Source organism: Choloepus didactylus, chromosome 1 (genome assembly GCF_015220235.1).
Source record: "Choloepus didactylus isolate mChoDid1 chromosome 1, mChoDid1.pri, whole genome shotgun sequence".
Taxonomy (NCBI): Eukaryota; Metazoa; Chordata; class Mammalia; order Pilosa; family Megalonychidae; genus Choloepus; species Choloepus didactylus.
Genome location: NC_051307.1, coordinates 223281239 through 223301642, shown reverse-complemented (window position 1 = coordinate 223301642; position 20404 = coordinate 223281239). Strand labels below are relative to the sequence as shown.

Sequence of the window (20404 nt, the reverse complement as noted above, 5' to 3'; positions counted from 1 at the left end):
ATGATATAATGTCACATGCAGAAAGGCAAGATACAAATTGTTAGCCACAACATAATCCCAGCTTTGTATAAAAATGCACACTCAAAGTCCGATTTGGAAATATTTTAAAATATTAATAGTGATAGAATTTCGAATGATTTAATTTTCTTAATACTGTTCTGTATTTTCCAAATTCTCAACAATATGCATTTTTTACTTTCCATATTCAGGAAAAAAGTAAACTGAGAAATCTCATTTAGGTAGATTTCAAGTCCAGCTGGCTTGAGCACTGTTTTCAGCCTCGATCACTCATTGAGATAAGATTGTATATCTTTGATTCAAAAACACCTGTTTTTTTTTTTCACATTTTAACATCTATGAAATTAAGATGCTTCTTATACTAGATGGTGTGTTACAAAATAATTAGCAGTATTTTTTCTTCTTTCATTGGGACATAAAATAATTATACATTTAATACTGGTGGCATCTTAGATTTGATGAACTATGATAACTGGTTTTAACAGAACTTGGGCATGTGTCTTATAAAGCAGAAATATGGCTTTTGGAAAGTGAATGCACAGACATGAACCCAGAAGTATTAGTCAACTACAGCTGGAGAATTTAGGGTGGTTTTGGCGCTGACTGAGAGATCCAGTTGGCGTTGGCAGTCGTTACATTCTGGACCTACAGAGATGGGTGATTAGCAGTCCACTTAACTGTCATGGCCATTTGTCGTGGCGCATTCATACCCAAACTGTGCAAGATTCAAGTGTTCTGCTTTTCAGTGACTGACATTTGGGCAGCAGATGGTGTCAACGGCTGAGCGTATATTGGATAGGTTTTTTTTGTTTAAGTGTGCCTGACAGCTGACTCTACTGGCACCTTGCCTTCAAGCTCCGCCATGTGTCTAATTAAGAGATAGTCCTCTCTGCTCTGATAGAGATGAACGTTTGCAACTGGAAGGGGGGAGCCCCTTCACAATGGCTTTGAAGCTTGCATGGAGGTGTCCTGTTTGCCTGTAGCCTTGCCAATACACTCAACAGTGAGTTTGGAATGATTTGCCAAAGCAGATCAACATATCTGAGATATCTCTTGCTAAATACCTTATTTAACATTTGCTGGGCACCAGTAATGCTCAGAGCACGTGGGCACTTCTAGCCAGCAGAGTTCTTCCTCCATAACACTGAGTATGGGTAATAAAAGTAATAAGTATAGCTAATATTTATTGAGAATTTATCGTGTGCCAGGAGCTGGGCTAAGGACTTTATGTGCATTATTACATTTAAAGCTCATCTTGGCACTAGGCCCTAGGTACTAATATTCCCCATTTTAGAGTTGAGCCAAATGATGTTGAGAGAGATTAAGTAATTTGCCCAAGGGCTCCTAGCCAATAAATGGCAGAACCAAGACTTGAACCTGGATATGTCTAATTCAGTGGTTCTCAACCAGGTATGATTTTGCTCCCAGGGAACATTTGAAAATGTCTAGAGACGTTTTTGGTTGTCACATCTGAGGAGGTGGTGCTGCCTGAGATACTACTAACCACCCAGCAATGCATAGGACAGTCGCCCACAGCAACGAATTACCCAGTCCAAAATGTCAGTTGTGCCACTGTTGAAAACCCTAGTCTAATTCAAAAGCCCATGATCACAACAAGTCTCCACACCCTCTGAAGTAAGGGCCCTTTTCCTCAAAGAGGGGAGTCAAAAAAAAATAGATTGCACTAACAGGAGATTCTCAAATGAGGGTTCAAGTGTATTTTATATAACATTTGGAATCTTTGACAAGAATGGCATGATTTTCCTTTCCAGTTTGTTGGTTATAAGCACTTAACATAGAGGATAGAATTTTTGTCCAATGTAGAAGCTAGGCTGAAAACTGATTAAAAACCCATCTGCCTTAAAATTGGTTCCATATTGAGAAAGAGTCCAGTGCAATACTTGTACAATACATAAGATGTTTTTATTTTCAGTAGTAAATGAATCAATTTCTTATAATAGCTAATCAGTGTTAGTGCACTATAATTAGTTACTTTTATCTAATTAAAAACAAAATGCACTCCATTGGGAATTGCATTGTTAAACTCACTATAGGGGTATAAATGCACAATTATACTAAAGGCAGTTATTTTTTTTATTCACAGAAGACATAATTCCATCAGAGAGTAGCTCCTTGTCTGACACTACTACCTATGATGATCGTAAGTGGCTCCCCTTTTTTGTTTTAAAAATTTTATATATTCTGGAAGATTCAGATTTTTTTTTTTTTTTTTTTTTTGGTTAAGAAAAGTCTACTTGTTACTCTTTTGGGACAATTTGGCATAGTTACATTTATGCACAATAGTTGGTACGAGATGGGGGTGGGGCGGACATATGATTAATCTCTGCTCAGGTTAACTCAGCGTTAACACGACCATATAAATGAAACGATACTGGGATCAGAATGCCATAACATGAGCAAATAAGTCTCTCTGCAAGGATTTGTAAGGTTCTGTAGGATTTTTTTTTAATTTTTAATTTTGAAATAATTATAGACTCATGGGAAGTTGTATTAAAAAAATACAAAGAGGTCTTCACCCAGCCTCCCCCAATGACAACATCTTATATACCTGGAGAACAGTATCAAAACCAGGACATTTTAATGTGGACTTTGATTATTACTGCATTCTGGATAAGTGGAAGTTTATTTTTTATTTAGGAAGAAAAACACATTTTAGAAATTAGGTTACATGTCATTGTGTCAGTTTCACAGAGGTAGCCATATCTACTATAATGGCCTGTGTTTGTTCAATACATTTCATGATGAAATGGGTTTCATATTAAGTGATAGGCTTTTTCCTTTTAATTCTCTTGTGCTGAAGCAGATGAGTTGGTTATGAGGGTGATTTGAAGAACTCTGGGGAGCCACTAACTCCCACCCAACCCCTACTGCTTTATCTTTCACTAAATTTTATGGTGCATGAAATTCCACCAGTTTAGAATTCTTCCTTTAGTTGATGTTTGGTCAGCTTGCCATTCCTCTTTGAAAATGCAATTATCAGTGGGAGACAACCTCTAATGGCACAACATAAATTAGTTTTCGGTTTTATCACTTTCAATGACAGAAGGAGCCTTAGTCAACCAAAGAGGCAGAAAGCTTTAAAAGTAAAAATGAACAAAAATAATCCAGGCCAACTTTCTGGGCCAACTTTGTCCTGGCCCTTTATGTGCTGGGATTTTTTGTTTTAAAAATTTTTTAATTTTTGTTTTAGAATTGTTTAAAAATTTTTAAATTTTTGTTTTAGAAAAGGTACCATATTACCTATTCTACCTGAGTGAGTTCTTTGCTCTGTATGGCTCCTATTGAATTGGCACAAGTTGACTCAGGCCCCAGGAGAGTACTTAGTAATTTCTTTCTTTCTAATGTATAAAATATAAAAATTAATTTCCTGACAGTTATGTACTTCTAAAAACATCATTCCTGGAAGAAGACTGTTCACCAGCTCTTCCGGTTTCTTTTCTGAAGTGTTGGCAAGATATTTGTTTACTTGTTTGTTTACCTGCTTACCTACTTATTTATTCATTCATTTACTTGTTATAGCTAATGACTCCTTCACTCTTGCTGGACAGCGATCAAATTCAGTTCCGCATTCTCCAAGAATTCTTCCCCCCAAGTCTCTTGGTATTGAGCGAATCCATTTCAGAAAGTCGTCCGTCAGTGAACAGTTTGTGGATACCAGGCAGTCCAGGTGAGAGGCCACACAATCAGTAGGCTCATGTCTGGCTGCTGTGAAATCTTTCCTCCAAAATGGCCAAAACACATTTTTGCATAATCTTGTTTATCCTTTCAGAAGGTGTTATCTTGCTCTTTCTACTTATGAGCAAATGAGTTGTCAACTTAGTTTTTGTTGTTGACAGTGAGGGGACATGTTTTTTTAAAAAGACTTTGGCTGTGTCCTTGATTTTAATTCCATTTGATTTATGTTAAGTTATAGAGACATTTATTTTAATCTGAATTTGACCATAGTGTTCAAAGTTCAATTTCATAACCCATGCTTTAAGGAAACTGTCATTAATTGCCACTCCACCAAACCAAGTGACAGGACTGACTTCTGATCCTGAAAATGAACATAGGACTTTAACTCTTTTTTTGAATCTGTAAAATAGATACAACTATTTTCTCAAATGTCTCAGATAAATATCTAGGCAATAGACCAGGTTTTTGAAAGATAGTAGAAGCGAATCCCAGAATTTGACTTCATGGATTAATCAATTATTTTTAAAAATTAGGACCTAAGTTGGGATTGCCAACTTTTTACTTTGCCTAGTCAGAATGTTCAAATAAACAGCACAATGATTTCATACAAGGAAGAACATGTAATTATCAAAAAGGCAGTCATAGTAATAATAATAATAGAGATAACTTGGCGTTTTATTGAGCACTTAGTATAAGCTAGAAACTGCTTTCATGTACATCAACTAATTTTATCCTTACAACAATCTTGATAGTAATATTGCTATCATGACCATTTACAGATAAATACACTGAGGACCAAAGAGGAAAAGTGACTTCTTTGGGTTCATCAGGTAGTAAATGGGGAGAACCAGAATGTGAAACTAGGTAATCTGACTCCAAAGCACGTGATCTGATTTTAGTCAATGTTTTATAGTGTGTCTCAGCAAAGAAGGAAATTAGTCTCAAAATAGGAAGATTACATCAACTAAATAAAAATTTTGATTTCTGAAAATAAAAGCTACATTTTATTATATTTCTAATTTGTGAAAGACCAGTGAAAACTTTTTCTCATACCAGCCCCAATTTGTGGATTAGCATTTAAGAATCAGTGCTTTCAAGAATGAAGATCCAAGAGGCTAGAGCAGTACTGTCTAATAGAGTAGCCAGCCACCAGCCACATGTTGCTATTTAACAAATTAATTAAGATTAAAAGTTGAGCTTCCATTCTATACTAGCCACTTTTCAAGAGCTCAGCAGTCACATGAGCTAGCAGCAGGGACCCTTATTGTGCAGCACAGATACAGACCACCATCATCATCACAGTCCTACTGGACAGCACTGAACATGTGTATTATCTAAAGAAAACAAAACTATGCCCACAAAAGGAATAGCTACAGCTGAGAATCTTTATCTTAACAGTTATTATACCCAAATCCCCCATAGCTTATAATGGATTTACTCTTTGACCCAGTAATTTCACTTATAGGATTTTTTTTCCTATAGAATTAATTAAGATTTAACTATAGGATGTTCATCACAGCATTGTTTATACTAGTAATAAATTGAAAACAATCGAATGCTCAATGAATGGATTGCTTAAATAAATTATGGTAAATCCAGACAGTAGAATGCTATTGCAGTCAGTAAAATAGCATTGTGGAAGGATGTTAAACAGCAGAGAAAATTAGGTACAACTGAAGGTTTTTAAAAAATATATAAAGTAAGGTCTTCAGTAATAAACAGTAAGTTTTTTTTTTGTTGTTATTTTTGGTTGTTAAAAAGTATATATGCTTTGGGAAAATATCTGAAGACATTTAATGTTGACTAGATGTACGTAAGATTATGGACATTTTAATTTTTCTTTTTTAATCTGTATTTTTAAACTTTTCAATAATGAACTTGACCTGACTTTTATAATCAAAGATGTAATCATTTTTAAATTATTAAGAATAATTTAAAGAAAAGTTACGTCTCAAATTAAATGTGTTGTCCTGTGCTGGGAAGTATGCAAAACCATTTAAGGATGTTACCCACTAATTCTGGGGTTGGCAAACAAGCGCCTGCAGATGAAATCCATCCTGTCACCAGTTCTCATATGGCTCATGAAGTACAAGTGATTTCTATATTTTTAAATAGTTGGGGAAAAAAGAAAAATATTTTGTGACATTTGAAAGTTATATGGAAATTCAATGAGTGTCCATGCTTATGGTCTTTTGCAGTTCAAGAGCGGAATTGAGTAGTCAATGACAGATAGCATATGGCCTACAAAGCTCAACATGCCTACTCTCTAGCCCTTTACAGAAAAAGTTTGCTGACCTCTGCTCTAGCTACTTATGATGTACTATATCTGGTATAGTCAATGCACTCTTTTTAGAAGTCTTATTTTTTCCTTCCTATTCACTACTCAGAGAGTCAGACCACATGTGCTTTTCCTAAAGCTCCTCTGGGAGGTACCAAGATACTAAACCACAAAGACCCTTCCCCGTTTCCTCCCTGTGCTTCCTTGCCTTCAGCTTCCAGTAAGTTTCCTATCAGCTCAGGAGGAGTTTGCCAGAAATGTTGGAAAGCTCATCGTTTCCTGCATTTTTCTTTTTATCATCACAGAGAAATGCTATCGACACACAGCAGCCCTTACAAAACCCTGGAGCGGCGGCCGCAGGGGGGCCGAAGTATGCCCACCACGCCAGTTCTCACCCGGAACGCCTACAGCAGCAGCCACTTGGAGTAAGAGAGCTTCATTCCAGCTGCTTTAGCACTGTTGCTTCTTGGTTTACTGGGTTATGTTTTTTAAATCTTTTAACTGGCTTTTCTGCAGTTATGGATCAGCATTTTCTGCTCATTTACAGTTTCATATATGTCATTTAAAAAAAAATGTTTGGGCTTCATTGAATTTTTTGTTCCTTGATTTCTCCAAGCAGAGAATACCATTCTTGTCTTAGGAAGAGGTGAAACTTGTTATTCAGTGATGGTGATGGAGATAATGATTATAGCAGCATTTTGAAGAGCCATGCACTGTGCTAAACATTATATATGCAATGTATTATTCAGTCCCCATGGCAAGCCTAATGTGAGGTGGATACTGGATAGTGTTATCATACTCATTTTACAAAGGAGGAAGTAAGACTCAGGTTAAATACCTTGCTCAAGCTTACACAGATGGGAAATGGCAGAGGCATGACTCAATGCACAATCTCTGACCTTGGAGCCCAGGCTCTGTTCCACTGTGCAATGCTGCCTCCACCCTCATCTAATGTCTGCTAATACCTTTTGGGAGGAGAGGATCCTCCAAAGACGTGTGTTTTTTATTTCCAGGATTTGATGTGGGTTGTGCATCATGAGTTTATCTTCCCTACCCTCAAGAAAGAATTTGGATTGCACAGTTGACAGAACCTGGTTCATTTCTTGTTTTGACCATGTTATTGAACTTACATGTACAAGTGGATTCAGTTGCACAGTTAGCTTTGGAAATCCTAAAAATCCTGTTGCAAGCAAAGAGCTATAAAATCATTCATCTTGAAGCTCTCTTTTCTTTACCTCTCTCCTCCTGTCCTTCATTCGGCTTTTCAAGTTTGCCTTTCTTTTTCAGACCCGAATCTTCATCTCAGCACCACCGCCAGCGGAGTGGAAGCCTCGAGTCCCAGAGCCACCTGCTTTCTGAGATGGACAATGATAAGCCATTTTTCTCCCTCTCCAAATCCCAAAGAAGCAGCAGCACTGAAATCCTTGACGACGGGTCTTCCTACACCAGCCAGTCGAGCACAGAATATTACTGTGTGACACCGATTACCGGCCCATATTACACCACCCAGACTCTGGACACGCGTCCCAGGGGTCGGAGGAGGTCCAAGAAACAGAATGTTTCTACTTCCAATTCAGGAAGCATGCCCAACCTTGCCCAAAAGGATAGTTTGAGGAATGGCGTCTACTCTAAGAGTCAGGAGCAACCCTCTTCCAGTTACTATATTGCCGGGTACCCGCCATATGGAGAGTGTGATCTTTATTACAGTGGTGGCTATGTCTACGAAAATGACACTGAAGGACAGTACAGTGTCAATCCCTCCTACCGGGCCTCAGCCCACTATGGATACGACCGCCCAAGGGACTGCAGTAGGTCCTTTCATGAAGATGAGGTGGACCGCGTGCCCCATAACCCTTATGCAACACTCCGACTGCCGAGGAAGGCTGCTGCTAAATCAGAGCACATCACCAAAAACATCCACAAGGCCTTAGTCGCAGAGCACCTGCGTGGCTGGTACCAGCGGGCCTCTGGGCAGAAGGACCAGGGGCACAGCCCACAGACTAGCTTCGACTCGGACAGGGGATCACAGAGATGCCTGGGGTTTGCTGGGCTGCAAGTACCCTGTTCTCCAAGCAGCCGAGCATCTTCCTACTCTTCAGGTAACAGTACACGGGAGGCACGTGACCCTTGGATTTGCTTTACTGCATTACCCAAAACCTCTCCCAGACAGGCATTCTGAGACCAGTACTCAAGGACGTGAGAGTGATAGCCATTCAGCATAGCCACAATAAGAATTGTCATCTTAACAACTGAGTTGTTCACAGTTTTCCAGAGAACGTGATATACATGACTCCTATGAAGCAAATTTTAGATTCAAATTCAACAAATATTTATGGAGCACCTGCTATCTCTGCTGCTCTGGGTTAAGAGTTTTCGCATGCTTTATCTGTTCTAGGCCTGGAATTGACAGTCACATCTCTTAAATGTGTTCGGGTCATTGAGGTTTGATATTTTTAGATGTTAGAGTAAACGCTTTGGGCAAGCAGAAAACTTTACAATTATGCATCCATCCCTGTTCACCACCAGGAATGATTATCTAAAGCCTGTATGTTTTGAATGCTCAGTTACCTGCGTAAGGCTTGCAATAATTCTAATAGGAGCTGACATTGATTAAGCATTGTTCCTGGCAATGTTCTTAGCACTTTGCATGTCTTAACTCAATTCAGTAATGGTAAATACTCTCCTTTATGGCTGATTTAAGGAATGCTCAAGGCCAATTTTTTTTCAATAAAATTCAGTTTTATTGAAATATATTCATGTATCATACAGTCATCCATGGTGTACAATCAGCTGTTCACAGTACCATCATATAGTTATGCATTCATCACCCCAATCTATTTTTGAACATTTTCCTTACATCAGAAAGAATCAGAATAAGAATAAAAGTAAAAAAGAACACCCAAACCATCCCCTCCATCCCACCCTATTTTTCATTTAGTTTTTGTCCCCATTTTTCTACTCATTCATCCGTACACTAGATAAAGGGAGTGTGATCCACAAGGTTTTCACAATCACACTGTCCCCCCTTGTAAGCTACATTGTTATACAGTCATCTTCAAGAGTCCAGGCTACTGGATTCTCAAGGCTAATTTTGATTTAGAGAAAATGTTCCCTTTATGCCATGACTTTGGCCCTTAAATTCACTATCATTTATGGTGAACTTACTGTGTATCCCTAGCTCTGCTAAGTACTAATTTAAGTAGAGAAGTGAGGGTAAGGGGAAGTGTCTGCCTATTGTTTTGTTTACTCAGCCAACAAGCAGGCACTTCCAAGATGCTGAGGAGCCAGTGATGAAGAAATTTCTTTCCTCAATGAGCTCACAGTCTAGTTAGCAGTCAGAGGGATGTATAAAAATTAACCAACTTGAACACTCTAAGAAATGAATAAATTCTTGGGCTGCACAAAACCTGCGGCCAGTAACTCTTGCCCCGTCTCAAGCATGACACCTTTGAAAGACATAGTATGGAGATTCCCAAATCATTGTGTAATAGCCTATAAAAACTACCTTTCATAAGTTTCATAAGCTTGTTGACATGGAGATTTCTATTTGGGTTCAAGTGCTCTTCTATTTGTGCAAGACTTTGAACTTCCGCTGGGACTCTCCCATCTATTACCACGTTACCATATATTCTGTTAATTTATGGCTTTGATCTAGAAAACACCTTTCCTTGCCACTGAAGTTCAGGGCGTTGCATGAGTGAATTTCAGAAACCAAACCTGGTCAGAGTGCCACAAGGACAGAACCACTCGAGGAGGGCTGAAATGTGTGTGGACAGTTCTCAGGGCCTGGGGCTGGGGTAACGCCTCCTTCAATAGTGAGCCCCAGAGAGAAGCAGTTCTAACTCAGGAATCTGAATATCCTGGCAGTTGGCCTAGTGTCTGGGGCAAAGGAAAGAGCAGAGTTATACTTCCTGGTTCATACCTGGTGTGAGCCTTGCTGATCTCAGCTGGATTTGGTCCCACAGACCAAAAGGCAGCACTTTTTTAAGGAATTTAAGGAATGGAATCAGTGATACCAGGATTTCCTTTTGGAATTTTCCTCATTCCTGTCTACATTTTATTAGCTACCAAAATGTCTTACAATATGCATGCATCATTCTTGTGGGGAGATAAGTTTTCAATTATTGCCAAATCATTCAGGGATTTCATAGTCCCTTCCAGCCACCTGAAGGCTCTCCCAGTGACTCAATTTAAGTACTGATGACAGCTACCATTTACTGGCAGCTTACTGTGCCACGTGGCATTGCTCAACAGTTCATATGCATCATCCCATTTAATCTTCACAACAGTCCTATAAGGTGGATGCTGTTTTATTATTATCACTATTATTGTTATTATCCTAATCTTGCAGCTGGGGCAACTCTTGCAGCTTAGAGAGTTTAAATGACCCTGTCCAGGAGCCACAGCTGTTAAGTGGTCAAGTAGGGATTCTATTTGAGCTCTGTCTGATATCTTAACCAACAAGTCCCACAGCCTTTGACTTAGAGTTTTGAAAAGTTCTTACAAGCTCAAAGTTAGAGTGTTACTTCTTTTAGTCAGTGTCTCTTGGCATCCAGAGCCATGGAAGAGTTTTGAAATGTGTTTGTGCCACTCTGGTCTACTCTGGTGCTTTGTGGGTGTAAATGAAGAGGAGTAGGTCAGTAGCCAGGAATGGGGAGTGGAGAAGAACAGGAAAGATCCGTGAGCAGGGCTGGTTTAGGTCTTGCATGACCAACATGACATTGTGGTTGCCTTAGTCATTCTGGGCGGGGAACAGGACTAATTTGATAAAGAGGCCAACAGGTGCCTGGCAGTGAAGCATTTATTGGGCTTTGGCCCCAAATTATGCCCTAGTCTTCTTCCAGTTCAGTCCTGTAGAACTAAATCTCTTCTTTCTGAAATCCTTCCTTACAAGTCCCAGCCCTACTCCCCACACCCTTTTTTTAAAGTGAAAATATGCCTTGATGCTGCTAGTTGCCAGGGTTGATTTTGGCTTAGAAACAGTCAAGTCCCAACAAGTAAAGTTATGGAATGATTTTCCTCCAAAAGCCCCAAGAAATCAAGCTCAGCACCGTATCCTTACAACTGTAGCCTTGTGTATCCAGCCACAATGGGAAGAGTCTCTCAATACCTGAGAAGTTATTTTTTTCTGGCTTCATTTTTGAGTTATTTTTTATAGTATGTGTTTCCATTAACTTTTTTCCCATTAGGGATAATAATGTCAATAGTTACCATTTGTTGAGTGTTTGTTCTGTACCAGGCACTGTGCTAAATGTTTTCCTATATTACATTATCAGTCATATAGAGGATACATTTTTTTTTTCGGCTTATAAAGGGGATTTATTAAGTCACAAATTTACAGTTCTGAGGCCATGAAAGTGTCCAAACTAAGGCATCAAGAAGAGGATACCTTTACTGAAGAATGGCCGATGGCATGTATACAGGTTACATTTATACTATTATTCCCACTTTACAGATGAGGAAACTGAGCTTAAAGAGGAAAAGCTGTTTCCCTAAGATCACATAGCCCGTGTGGGACCAAGTTGGAATAGGAACCCTGCTGATTCCAAACTCTGACTCTTCATCTCTGCTCTCCCTGCCGTTGATTATTGTATATACATCTAAATGACTTAAAGATTTTTCACTTTGAATATTTCCACTAATTTTATCCCTTTTTCATTTTCATTTCTAGTGTCTTCCACAAATACTTCTGGGAACTGGAGGACCCAGATAACCATAGGTCTATCGGAATACGAGACCCCAGCACATTCCTCTTATACCAGTTGCTATGGCAATGTCTATAATCCTCTGCCCTCTCCAAACAGGTAAGGAAGCTACACGCTAAAATCTGTTCCTGGCCAAAAGATCCTCTTTTACTTTTTGATCCTCTTTTACTTTTTGAACACGAAGTAATAAAGCTTGGGCGTTGGCAAACTGTGGTCCATGGGCCAAATCCAGCTGCCATCTGGTTTTGTAAATAAGTTTTATTGGAAAATACCCAGGCACATTCATTTACATATTACCTGTGGTATCTTTGTACTACAGGGGCAGGGCTAAGTAGTTGAGACCCGATGGCCTGCAAAGCTGGAAATATTTACTATTTGGTCCTTTAAGAAAAGTTCTCTGACCTTTGATCTAGCTCGTTCATATTTGATCCTGTCCTTGGAGTTGTATGCATAAAATTCTGAGTCTGAAATTCTGTTTGTTTTTTATTGCAACATTTGAAACTGTATGATTGTTGATATATCCCTTGTAGACTCTTCTGGAACCTTGTGGGAAAAAAAAAATCATTTGGCTGAAAGTACAAAATATCTCTACTCCAGAAAAGGCTGTTCATACCAGGATTCCTAATAGACAGTTGGTAGGCTTGATTTCAAACACTTGCTGCCTTTTTGTGTCTGACCCTATGTTCTTTAAGAAGCAACAGACGCAACCAGCTGTCCTCTTTGTAACAGTAGTTCTTTGTAAATATTTAGAGGAAATATAGAAGAACAATTTGTTAAAATTGGGGTAGATATCAAAGGGGATAGATTTGAAGAGGTCGTTTTTCCCTATCACTTCATTACAGCATATAATCCATTTCCATGGTGCCAAAAAGTAGAACATTTTCTGACTTTTTTTAGAAAATTTAATTTTGCTGTCTTTAAATCAGAATGCTTCAGGCATATCAGACTTATACAGACGATAACTTAGAGAGGTGTCTATATTGATGAATTGGAGAGTTCGCAGTTTCTCATTAAAGTATTAAGTGCCAAAAACAGACAGGATATTCAACCCCAAAAGCCTTATTTTTTCCTTCCACATTCAGCAGTTTTTCTTGGCATGAAATATTAGGCCAGTTGTCTCAACAAAGGGTGTGCTCAAAATAGAATTTTAATAAAAATATACTTCAGGGGACATCAGATAGCTTGGACTTCTGTAATTAACACTTGAAAATGAATAAGAATAAGAATCAAACTGGCTTTGGCCCAAAATATGAGCTGAACTTTTTCGGTTCAGTTCTAATCATTTTGTATAATACTTTTCCTATTTGTATAATTTCTACTTTCCTTTTTTTAAAACTCAGAAATGATATAAAACATTCAGTACTTAAGATAGTGTAATATCTTTAACAGCAGTTTCATTGTACTCAAGAAGGTGTACTAAGCATTCTTTGAGAAAATCTGTTTTTACTAAGTTTGCCAGTCTACTCTAGCTGGCCCAAGATGGCTTGATAGGGCAGTGTGATGTCAGAAAGAGGCACAGTGTTCAGGAAATTAGAAGCTATTTAAAGATCTCTATTGTGTGTGCATGTGTATAATATGAGCTCATTGTGGAAAATTTGTAAAATACATAAAGGGACAAATAAGTAGGAAATAGTTTACCCATAATTCCACCATCCTGGGATAGCAGCTATTAACATTTTTACCTCTTTCAGCCATTTTCATTTGTATTTGTTTTTTTAAAACATGGTCATAATGATATACATACAAGTTTATATCTTGTGATGTTTTATATGAAATTCTACATCCTGGTTTTTTACTTAGTTCTAACATAAATATGTTCCTGTCTTCTCGAAAAACTCTTTAAACCATCATTTTATCTGACCAATATATTTCACTCAATATACATACCATCTTTTACTTAACAGTTCCTTCATTTTTGGAACATTTGAGTAGTTTTCAGGGTTTCTTCTTTTATTGGAATTAATGCTGCTATTATCATTTTTATGCAAAATATTTGTCTGAATTCCAAATTATTTCCTCAGGGTACATTGCAATAAAAAGAATTAATGGATTAAATTGAAATGTATATTTTTTTAAGCTCTCACTTCCCAGAAAGGTTTGCCAATTTGCCATCCCAACCACAGAGTTATGGGAGTGCTTACTTCCATTCATTTATTTACTTAGGATTTTTTCAGTTATGATACAATGTGAACAATTTACTTGACCTGTTAATAGGAAAAAAAAAAATCATTCATAAAGCTTTAGAAATTTGCTCTAAAACTGTGTTTTCGAGTAACTTTTTCTTTCACTTCCTGTTTTCCGTTTCCCTTCTTCTTCCTTATCGAACTCTACCTATTACTAGGCAAAACCAAGGGCTTCTGTCCCGGAGAATGGTTGTGTCTCCAGAAATGAGATCAGTTTTAAATTCTCTTTTGCTAAGTGTAGCCAGCTGTAGTAAGTACAGTCCCTTAAATTTGTGTGTTGCTTCTTGCATAGCAAGACTTTTGCTTGTTCTGGCTGATGTGTGAAGTTATGAAATCTGACTTTGTTTTTATATATAGATGAAAACACTAAATACTTAGATTTACAATTTTTTTTCTCTCTTCTTCCAAAGGCTTTTTATCACCTTTATTAAAACATATGGAAATTAAAATTTTGAAAATCTACTAACTATCTAACCTATTTTAACCTACTGTTAGAAGGGTGAGGTTTTATTTCTTTGTATAATAGGATGCTCTCGTTTGTATATATCATCCAAATATTACTATAGTTTTTAAATGACATGCTGTTTGCCAGGTCACTCCCAATTTACACTTACACACCCTAGAGATGTACAATAATGTCCTAAGATGTCCCCACATCCCTCCCCCTAAAAATATTCCTTTGTCCCTAGGAAAGCATCTAATATATTAATCCCATAATTTGAAAAATACTTAAAACATGCTGTCAAAATGTACTTTTTAAAAAGTTAAAGATAAGACTCACACCAATTGAAAATGGGGATGTGTCAAAGATTTCTCTAACTCATTAATGAGGGAACTAGCAGAGTTGATTCAAAGAGAATTCAAGAGAGACTGGTTTTGACACACTGAAAGAGAATGCTAGAATATTACTAAATTAGATGCAAAACCAGTTAATGTCCTATAGGGCAACAGACAGACGGATGTCTCCCTAGAGAATTAAATAATCCTTGCATGGGCCTGTTAGACAATACTCCAGTGTGACATCGAACGGTCACACAGTCATCCTTCGCCTTATTTCCAAGTTTTGGATAATTGTTCTTAACAGCGCTTTCTGCTAACTTCTTTGGATGTAGTAGTCTCTGTACTCTAAGAACAAAAGTGACACAGGTAGTAACTCTTTTGGTTTCCTTCAATAGACAGTACACGGGGACCAGTCAGCTGGACAGTACAGATGGACACCAGTTGGAAGACAGCTTGGAGAGTAACGAGCAGAGGCTCTTCTGGCATGAAGATTCAAAGCCTGGAACATTAGTCTGAACTGCAGTTGAACTTCCTGACCAAGCACTGCATTCAACACTAGTGTGCCTTGCAAAATGTGTTCATCTTCCCAGAAGGCCGTTGGCTTTAGAAACCCAAAAGCATTGAAGGTTGAAGAGAACGCTTACGTGGCCCTGGAAGTGAATCCCCACACAAAGCAGTGCAAAGCCCCCGAAAGATGACTCGCCTTTTAATCTCCAGGCACTAACCTGGGAGAGCGAGGTCTGCCCCCACATGGAACCATTGCCAAGAGAGGATCCAATTGGAAGGCTCTGTCAGTAGCAAGCACTTTGTTAAAAGAGAAAAAAAGTTGTTGAAGGCAAACCTCAAAACTGTGAAAAGTGTGGTAAGTGTCTCCAACAGGAAAGATGGAAAGGGGAAATTTCAGAGCACAATTCAGAATGAGAGAAGGGAAACTGAAGCTCCTTAGTCACTGCTCGCCATCACAAAGTTTGAATTTGTGAGCTGACAAAGAATAACATGCTGTTTCTACACGGACATGGACAAATTAGACAGTATTGGAAAATTACTTGAAGAGAGAAGCTGGATTTTCATGAAGTTCTGAATGAGTGTAAATGTTTTTAGGATATTATAAAGAGTGATGTTTTTCATAAGCACCATACAGTGTGGGCTCTGGAAAGACTTATTGCTGTAGCATCCTGTAATATAACTTTATGATAGCAGTTTGGGGAAAATGAAGCAGTCCACTGAATAATTGACAAACTCTGCTTGGAGAATTTTCTAAGGTACAATATCATTGAGCTCCTTTTTTCTTTCCACACCAATTGCATAACGAACTCTTATTATTCAGGTTGGTAACTCTCCAACCTGGCTGTCATTTGAAATGGCAGACTTGATACGGAAAGTGTTTATAATCATGATGTTGAAAAAGTATTTGAAGGTGATAAAAAAAGAACCCCAAAACAACAAAAATAGAAACTACATCATTTTAAATGAATTGTGTGCCTTATAATGGTGAACATTAGAAAATGAAGCATTATCTGGATTCTACAGGTAGTTCTAAGTCACCAAGTGACAGAAACAAAATCAGTCATTTAAAAAAAGAAATACTCCAAGCTGTAGTAGATTTAATTATGAGGCTACAACTACCTCATACTTTTCTTGGAAGAACTAATTAGCTATGGTTTTCTGTAGGAGTTTTTTGGAGAACAAATGATTTCCATATTCTAGATTGATTCTTTTTTGTCATCTTTATTCTGTTTCAAAATTCCATAAAAGGTGCTCCTTTCCTCCCTTTTATACAGGTTTCTTGTTCATATTTGTGAAGAGACATTCTGAACAACTTTTTTGGAACATTTTCTATCTATATTCCAAAGCATGTAATATATACATAAGGATGATTTGTTAAACTGGTCCTTAGTCATTTGTATCATTAGAAATGAAGTTTGGAAAGAAAAAAAAAAAAAAAACTGGAAGAAAACACTTGCAAAAAAAATAACTTATTCTCTTTTGCATATTTGTATAGCCTTCTAGAAACAGAAATACCCTTTTGCATATTCTTTTATTGTTCTGACTTTTTAAGACCTATTATTTTTTTACATAGGTCAATAAACTAAAGGTGTGCTACTGAAAATGTTTACGTATTCTTCCATTTATTTTCAGGGTTCATATGAAGCAGCTTTAAAGTGCTCCCCATTTCAAGTAACCATGTTGGGCAAGATTTCAGATTTTTAGCTATAGCATTACCATATTTTGTTGATTCTAAATGCATACTTTTTTCATATTTACATCTCTGAAATTGGGATGCATGTGTCCTAGTTGAATTGGCAGTGTATTTTTCTTTCTTAGCGATACATAAAATAATGCTGTGTCTTACAATTAAGTTGCCACAGATTTGATAAAATATGGTGGGTTATTGACTCACTGAGGATGAAAGATACAAATTTTCAGGCTTCCTAATCTTGGGAATGCTGTTTATTTGTAACAAATAATTCAGAGTGGTTTCACTGGCTGGCAAGCAAGGTCTTTTAAATTCAAGAAAATATTTCACCTGACATCCTTCTATCCTGCACACTGGGGAGAAGGGCCTGGGAAATGAACTGTAGGAAAACCTCAATATCAATATTTCTGTGTATGTATCTTACATGAAAACGTCTTCATATTCAAGAAATGATGTGCTCAGAGTTGCAAGTGTGCCTTGAAAGAGCAAATAGTATTTGGCTTCCAAGGAGGAAAAGAAGGCCTACTGGATGGTTTCCCTGATGTCTCTTTGGGAAAACATTTCAACCACATTATTGGTGTGTTTATTGTAAAACCAAAACATGGCAAAGGTAAATTTTCCACATGTAAACAGTCTCTTTATTCCTGTAAAATATCATAAATTAATGGTAAATATTTTATCTCAAACCTGAAACATACACCTAACATAAAAACTTAATTGTGACCTGCTGTCTCATATCCCCAGATATATCAATTGTTAACTTATTGTGTATTGTTTTAGATTTTTTTTCCATGCATATAGTAATTTTTTAAAAACAGCATCATATTACAGAGACAATTCTACAATTTAATTTTTCACCTAGCATATCTCAGGCCTTGTTCTGTATCAATACATATTGATCTACCGCCAAAGAAATATGTTTCATAAGATGGATTTGAAAAATTGCTGCACCTTCATTGATTTTTTTTTTTTCTATATTTGAGAAAACTCTTAAATTCTTCCTTGTACACATATAAGTCATAACAATTCCAGAATTGTCTTTAAATGATTAGTTTGGCCTGTTCTTAGGAACAGACTGAAGAGTTTCCTTAAGTGTCAGTCTTTAAGAGCCTTCATAATCGGAATACTGACTTTAAATTTCCAATCCATTGTGGAGCTATAGTTTTGTGAAGTAAAATAAAAATGAATTACCAGAGAAGCGACATTTAAAAAAGAGATACAAAATACATGTTCCTGTTTATTACTGGATTCAATAGACATAAAATATCCTGGTCAAATAGCAATCAAACTTTCTAAATGCTGTCTCATTTTCTGAATTTACCTGTCCCCAAGCTCGAGTAGCAGAGACTGCAAACCTTGCTTTGAGTAAGCCCAGGCCTAGAGGTAGCAAAGGAGGTGCTTTGTCAATGCTTGTTCATAAGGCAAGTCATTAGTTGTCCCTGTTGTCTCACAAGGCATGGAGATGAAGTCCATTCCCAGAAGAGAAAAATCCTTTAACACCTACATGGAGCCCAGAAGACAATGCACAACTCACCTTTCAGGCCAGCTTGACAAGCCCCCCGTCTCCTATGTTCCTCACCCTTTTCTGATGACCTCCCTTGGATTCCCTTAGGTCTGTCCTGCTTCCCTTTCTCCCCATCCTTGTGCCACTGAGGAGCAGAAAAAAGAAAAGTCCACCCTGCCGCATAAATGAGTTGTCATTTGTTGAATTGTTGTTTAATGTGTACCAGGCCAGTGCGCAAAGTGGCTTATATGCATTTGTTCATTTAATCCTCACAAGAACCAATAAGGAACGTATTAGTATTATCTCCATTTTACGAATAAAGACTCTAAGAATTAGAGAGGTCACATAATTTGCCAAAGGGCATGCAGTTAATAGGAAAAAAGCAGGAATAAATTCTGACTTGCCAAACCCCAGATCCTAAACTATTACCACCCTGGTTCAAACAATGTTTTCCTCGAACAGTTTCTCTGCAGTCAGGGAGGAACGGTAGCAAACAGGTTTGGTTTGGTTTGGTTTTTAATGTATTAGTAAAAATTGAGCTAAGGCATGCCACGTCCAGCTCAGTTTGCTCATTATATCTTCTTAAAGATAATTGATACAATTTGCCATCAGTTACCCGTGGCAGAAGGGCAGAGTCAGACCTAAATCCAAACACAGGTCAAGATAACCCTTGGCTAGGATACTGTCTCGCCTTAGATGACTGCTCAGACGCTGCATTATTTATTGCTGTGTGAGCTCAGTGTTAAATTGTTTTCTGGTCAATAGAATGTCTCATACCAGTGACTACTTGTTACAATTTCAGATGCCTATAATGAACTAAATATTGATCAGTAGGACTGAAAATATCCATTGATTCTTCCCTGTTTTTGATTGCTCAGGGGCAGTATGATAATAAGAAAAGTTTCTGTGCTCTTCATTTGTGGCTCTGAGTTGCCCTTTGGAAATTCAGCTCTATCAGATGTGTGTGCTTGTGGGCTTGACTCTTGATGCTCTTTGGAAAGAGTGAATCTGAGATTAATCTCAGGTTAGAATCTGAGCCCATCAGCAGAACGTCCTTGTAATACTTCATCTACCTTTCAAGATTCAGTGGAGTCTATCTTCCAGACAGAAAAAAATATAGCAATATGTGCACAAGATTTGTTTTGATGATACTTATGGCTGTTCTTAACATTAAAACACACAAGTTTCTGTCCATTTCCTTTTGCTTTTCAGTATCAGCAGTCTTGGCAAGAACAATAAACTGGGGCCAGGAGGGGGGTGGGCGTTGGTCTTACTTCTGAGTTTTAGATAATTTCCTTTTCTTGAATGCTTGTAATATTCATGCAGTACCCAAGTTTTTAAAGGTCTGTGATTTTCAATTAGGGCTGCACCACCCCATAGGGGGCATTTGGAAATTGTATCACTGTGTTTTAGGCCTCCCAATGATTTAAAGGTATTGCTGGCATTCAGGGGCCAGGGACCTTAGACATATTGCAACACATGGGTTGACCCATACAACAAAGAGTCGTCCCACCCAGACTGCCAGAAGTGACTGCATAGAAACCATGGGTGACTTTCCTTGGCAAAGGTGTTACACTTACATTTAAAGGTGCTGCTTCCCAGTGTTTAAAGCTGAGTCTCGATTTTGTCGGTGGGGAGGGGAGGGTTTGCAGGGAAGGGAGAAGGTGAGATCGTACATGATTGGAAAAACCAAATATCCAACAAATATTAGGACATAAACTATGCATCAGTCAGTCCTCATCCTAGGCAGTGAGGATATGAGGGGCCCTGCTTTCCAGAAGCTTACACACCAAGGAGGGAGAAACAGGACAGAAATACACAATTTGAATAGCCTAAAACGTTCATTAGTCGGATGAAAGTCCAGGGTGGTGAGAGAGAAAAGGAGGATGTTGATAATACCTTAAATTGGTGGGATACAATGGGCCCCTTTGGGGAGGTGATGTGTAAGCCTTGAGTTGGGCATTGGTTAGAGAAGACCCCGTTAAGCAAAAAGGAAAAGAAGCTCTCAGGATAAAGACAAAGGCATTCTCCAAGGACCTAAGT

General features: G+C 37.9%; 1 protein-coding gene across 2 annotated transcripts in view; it reads left to right on the top strand.

Moving 5' to 3' along the window:
* The window catches only part of FRMD4B (FERM domain containing 4B), a 338099-nt gene extending 321418 nt beyond the window's left edge, over positions 1 to 16681 (top strand). For both annotated transcript variants that reach the window (XM_037800162.1, XM_037800153.1), the window contains 6 exons: positions 2123 to 2179; positions 3559 to 3706; positions 6298 to 6417; positions 7280 to 8091; positions 11664 to 11796; positions 15056 to 16681. In XM_037800162.1, coding sequence (XP_037656090.1) covers positions 2123 to 2179; positions 3559 to 3706; positions 6298 to 6417; positions 7280 to 8091; positions 11664 to 11796; positions 15056 to 15176 — 1391 coding nt within the window. In that variant the 3' untranslated portion in view covers positions 15177 to 16681. The remainder of the gene's footprint in view (positions 1 to 2122; positions 2180 to 3558; positions 3707 to 6297; positions 6418 to 7279; positions 8092 to 11663; positions 11797 to 15055) is intronic.
* Positions 16682 to 20404: the final 3723 nt, after the last annotated feature.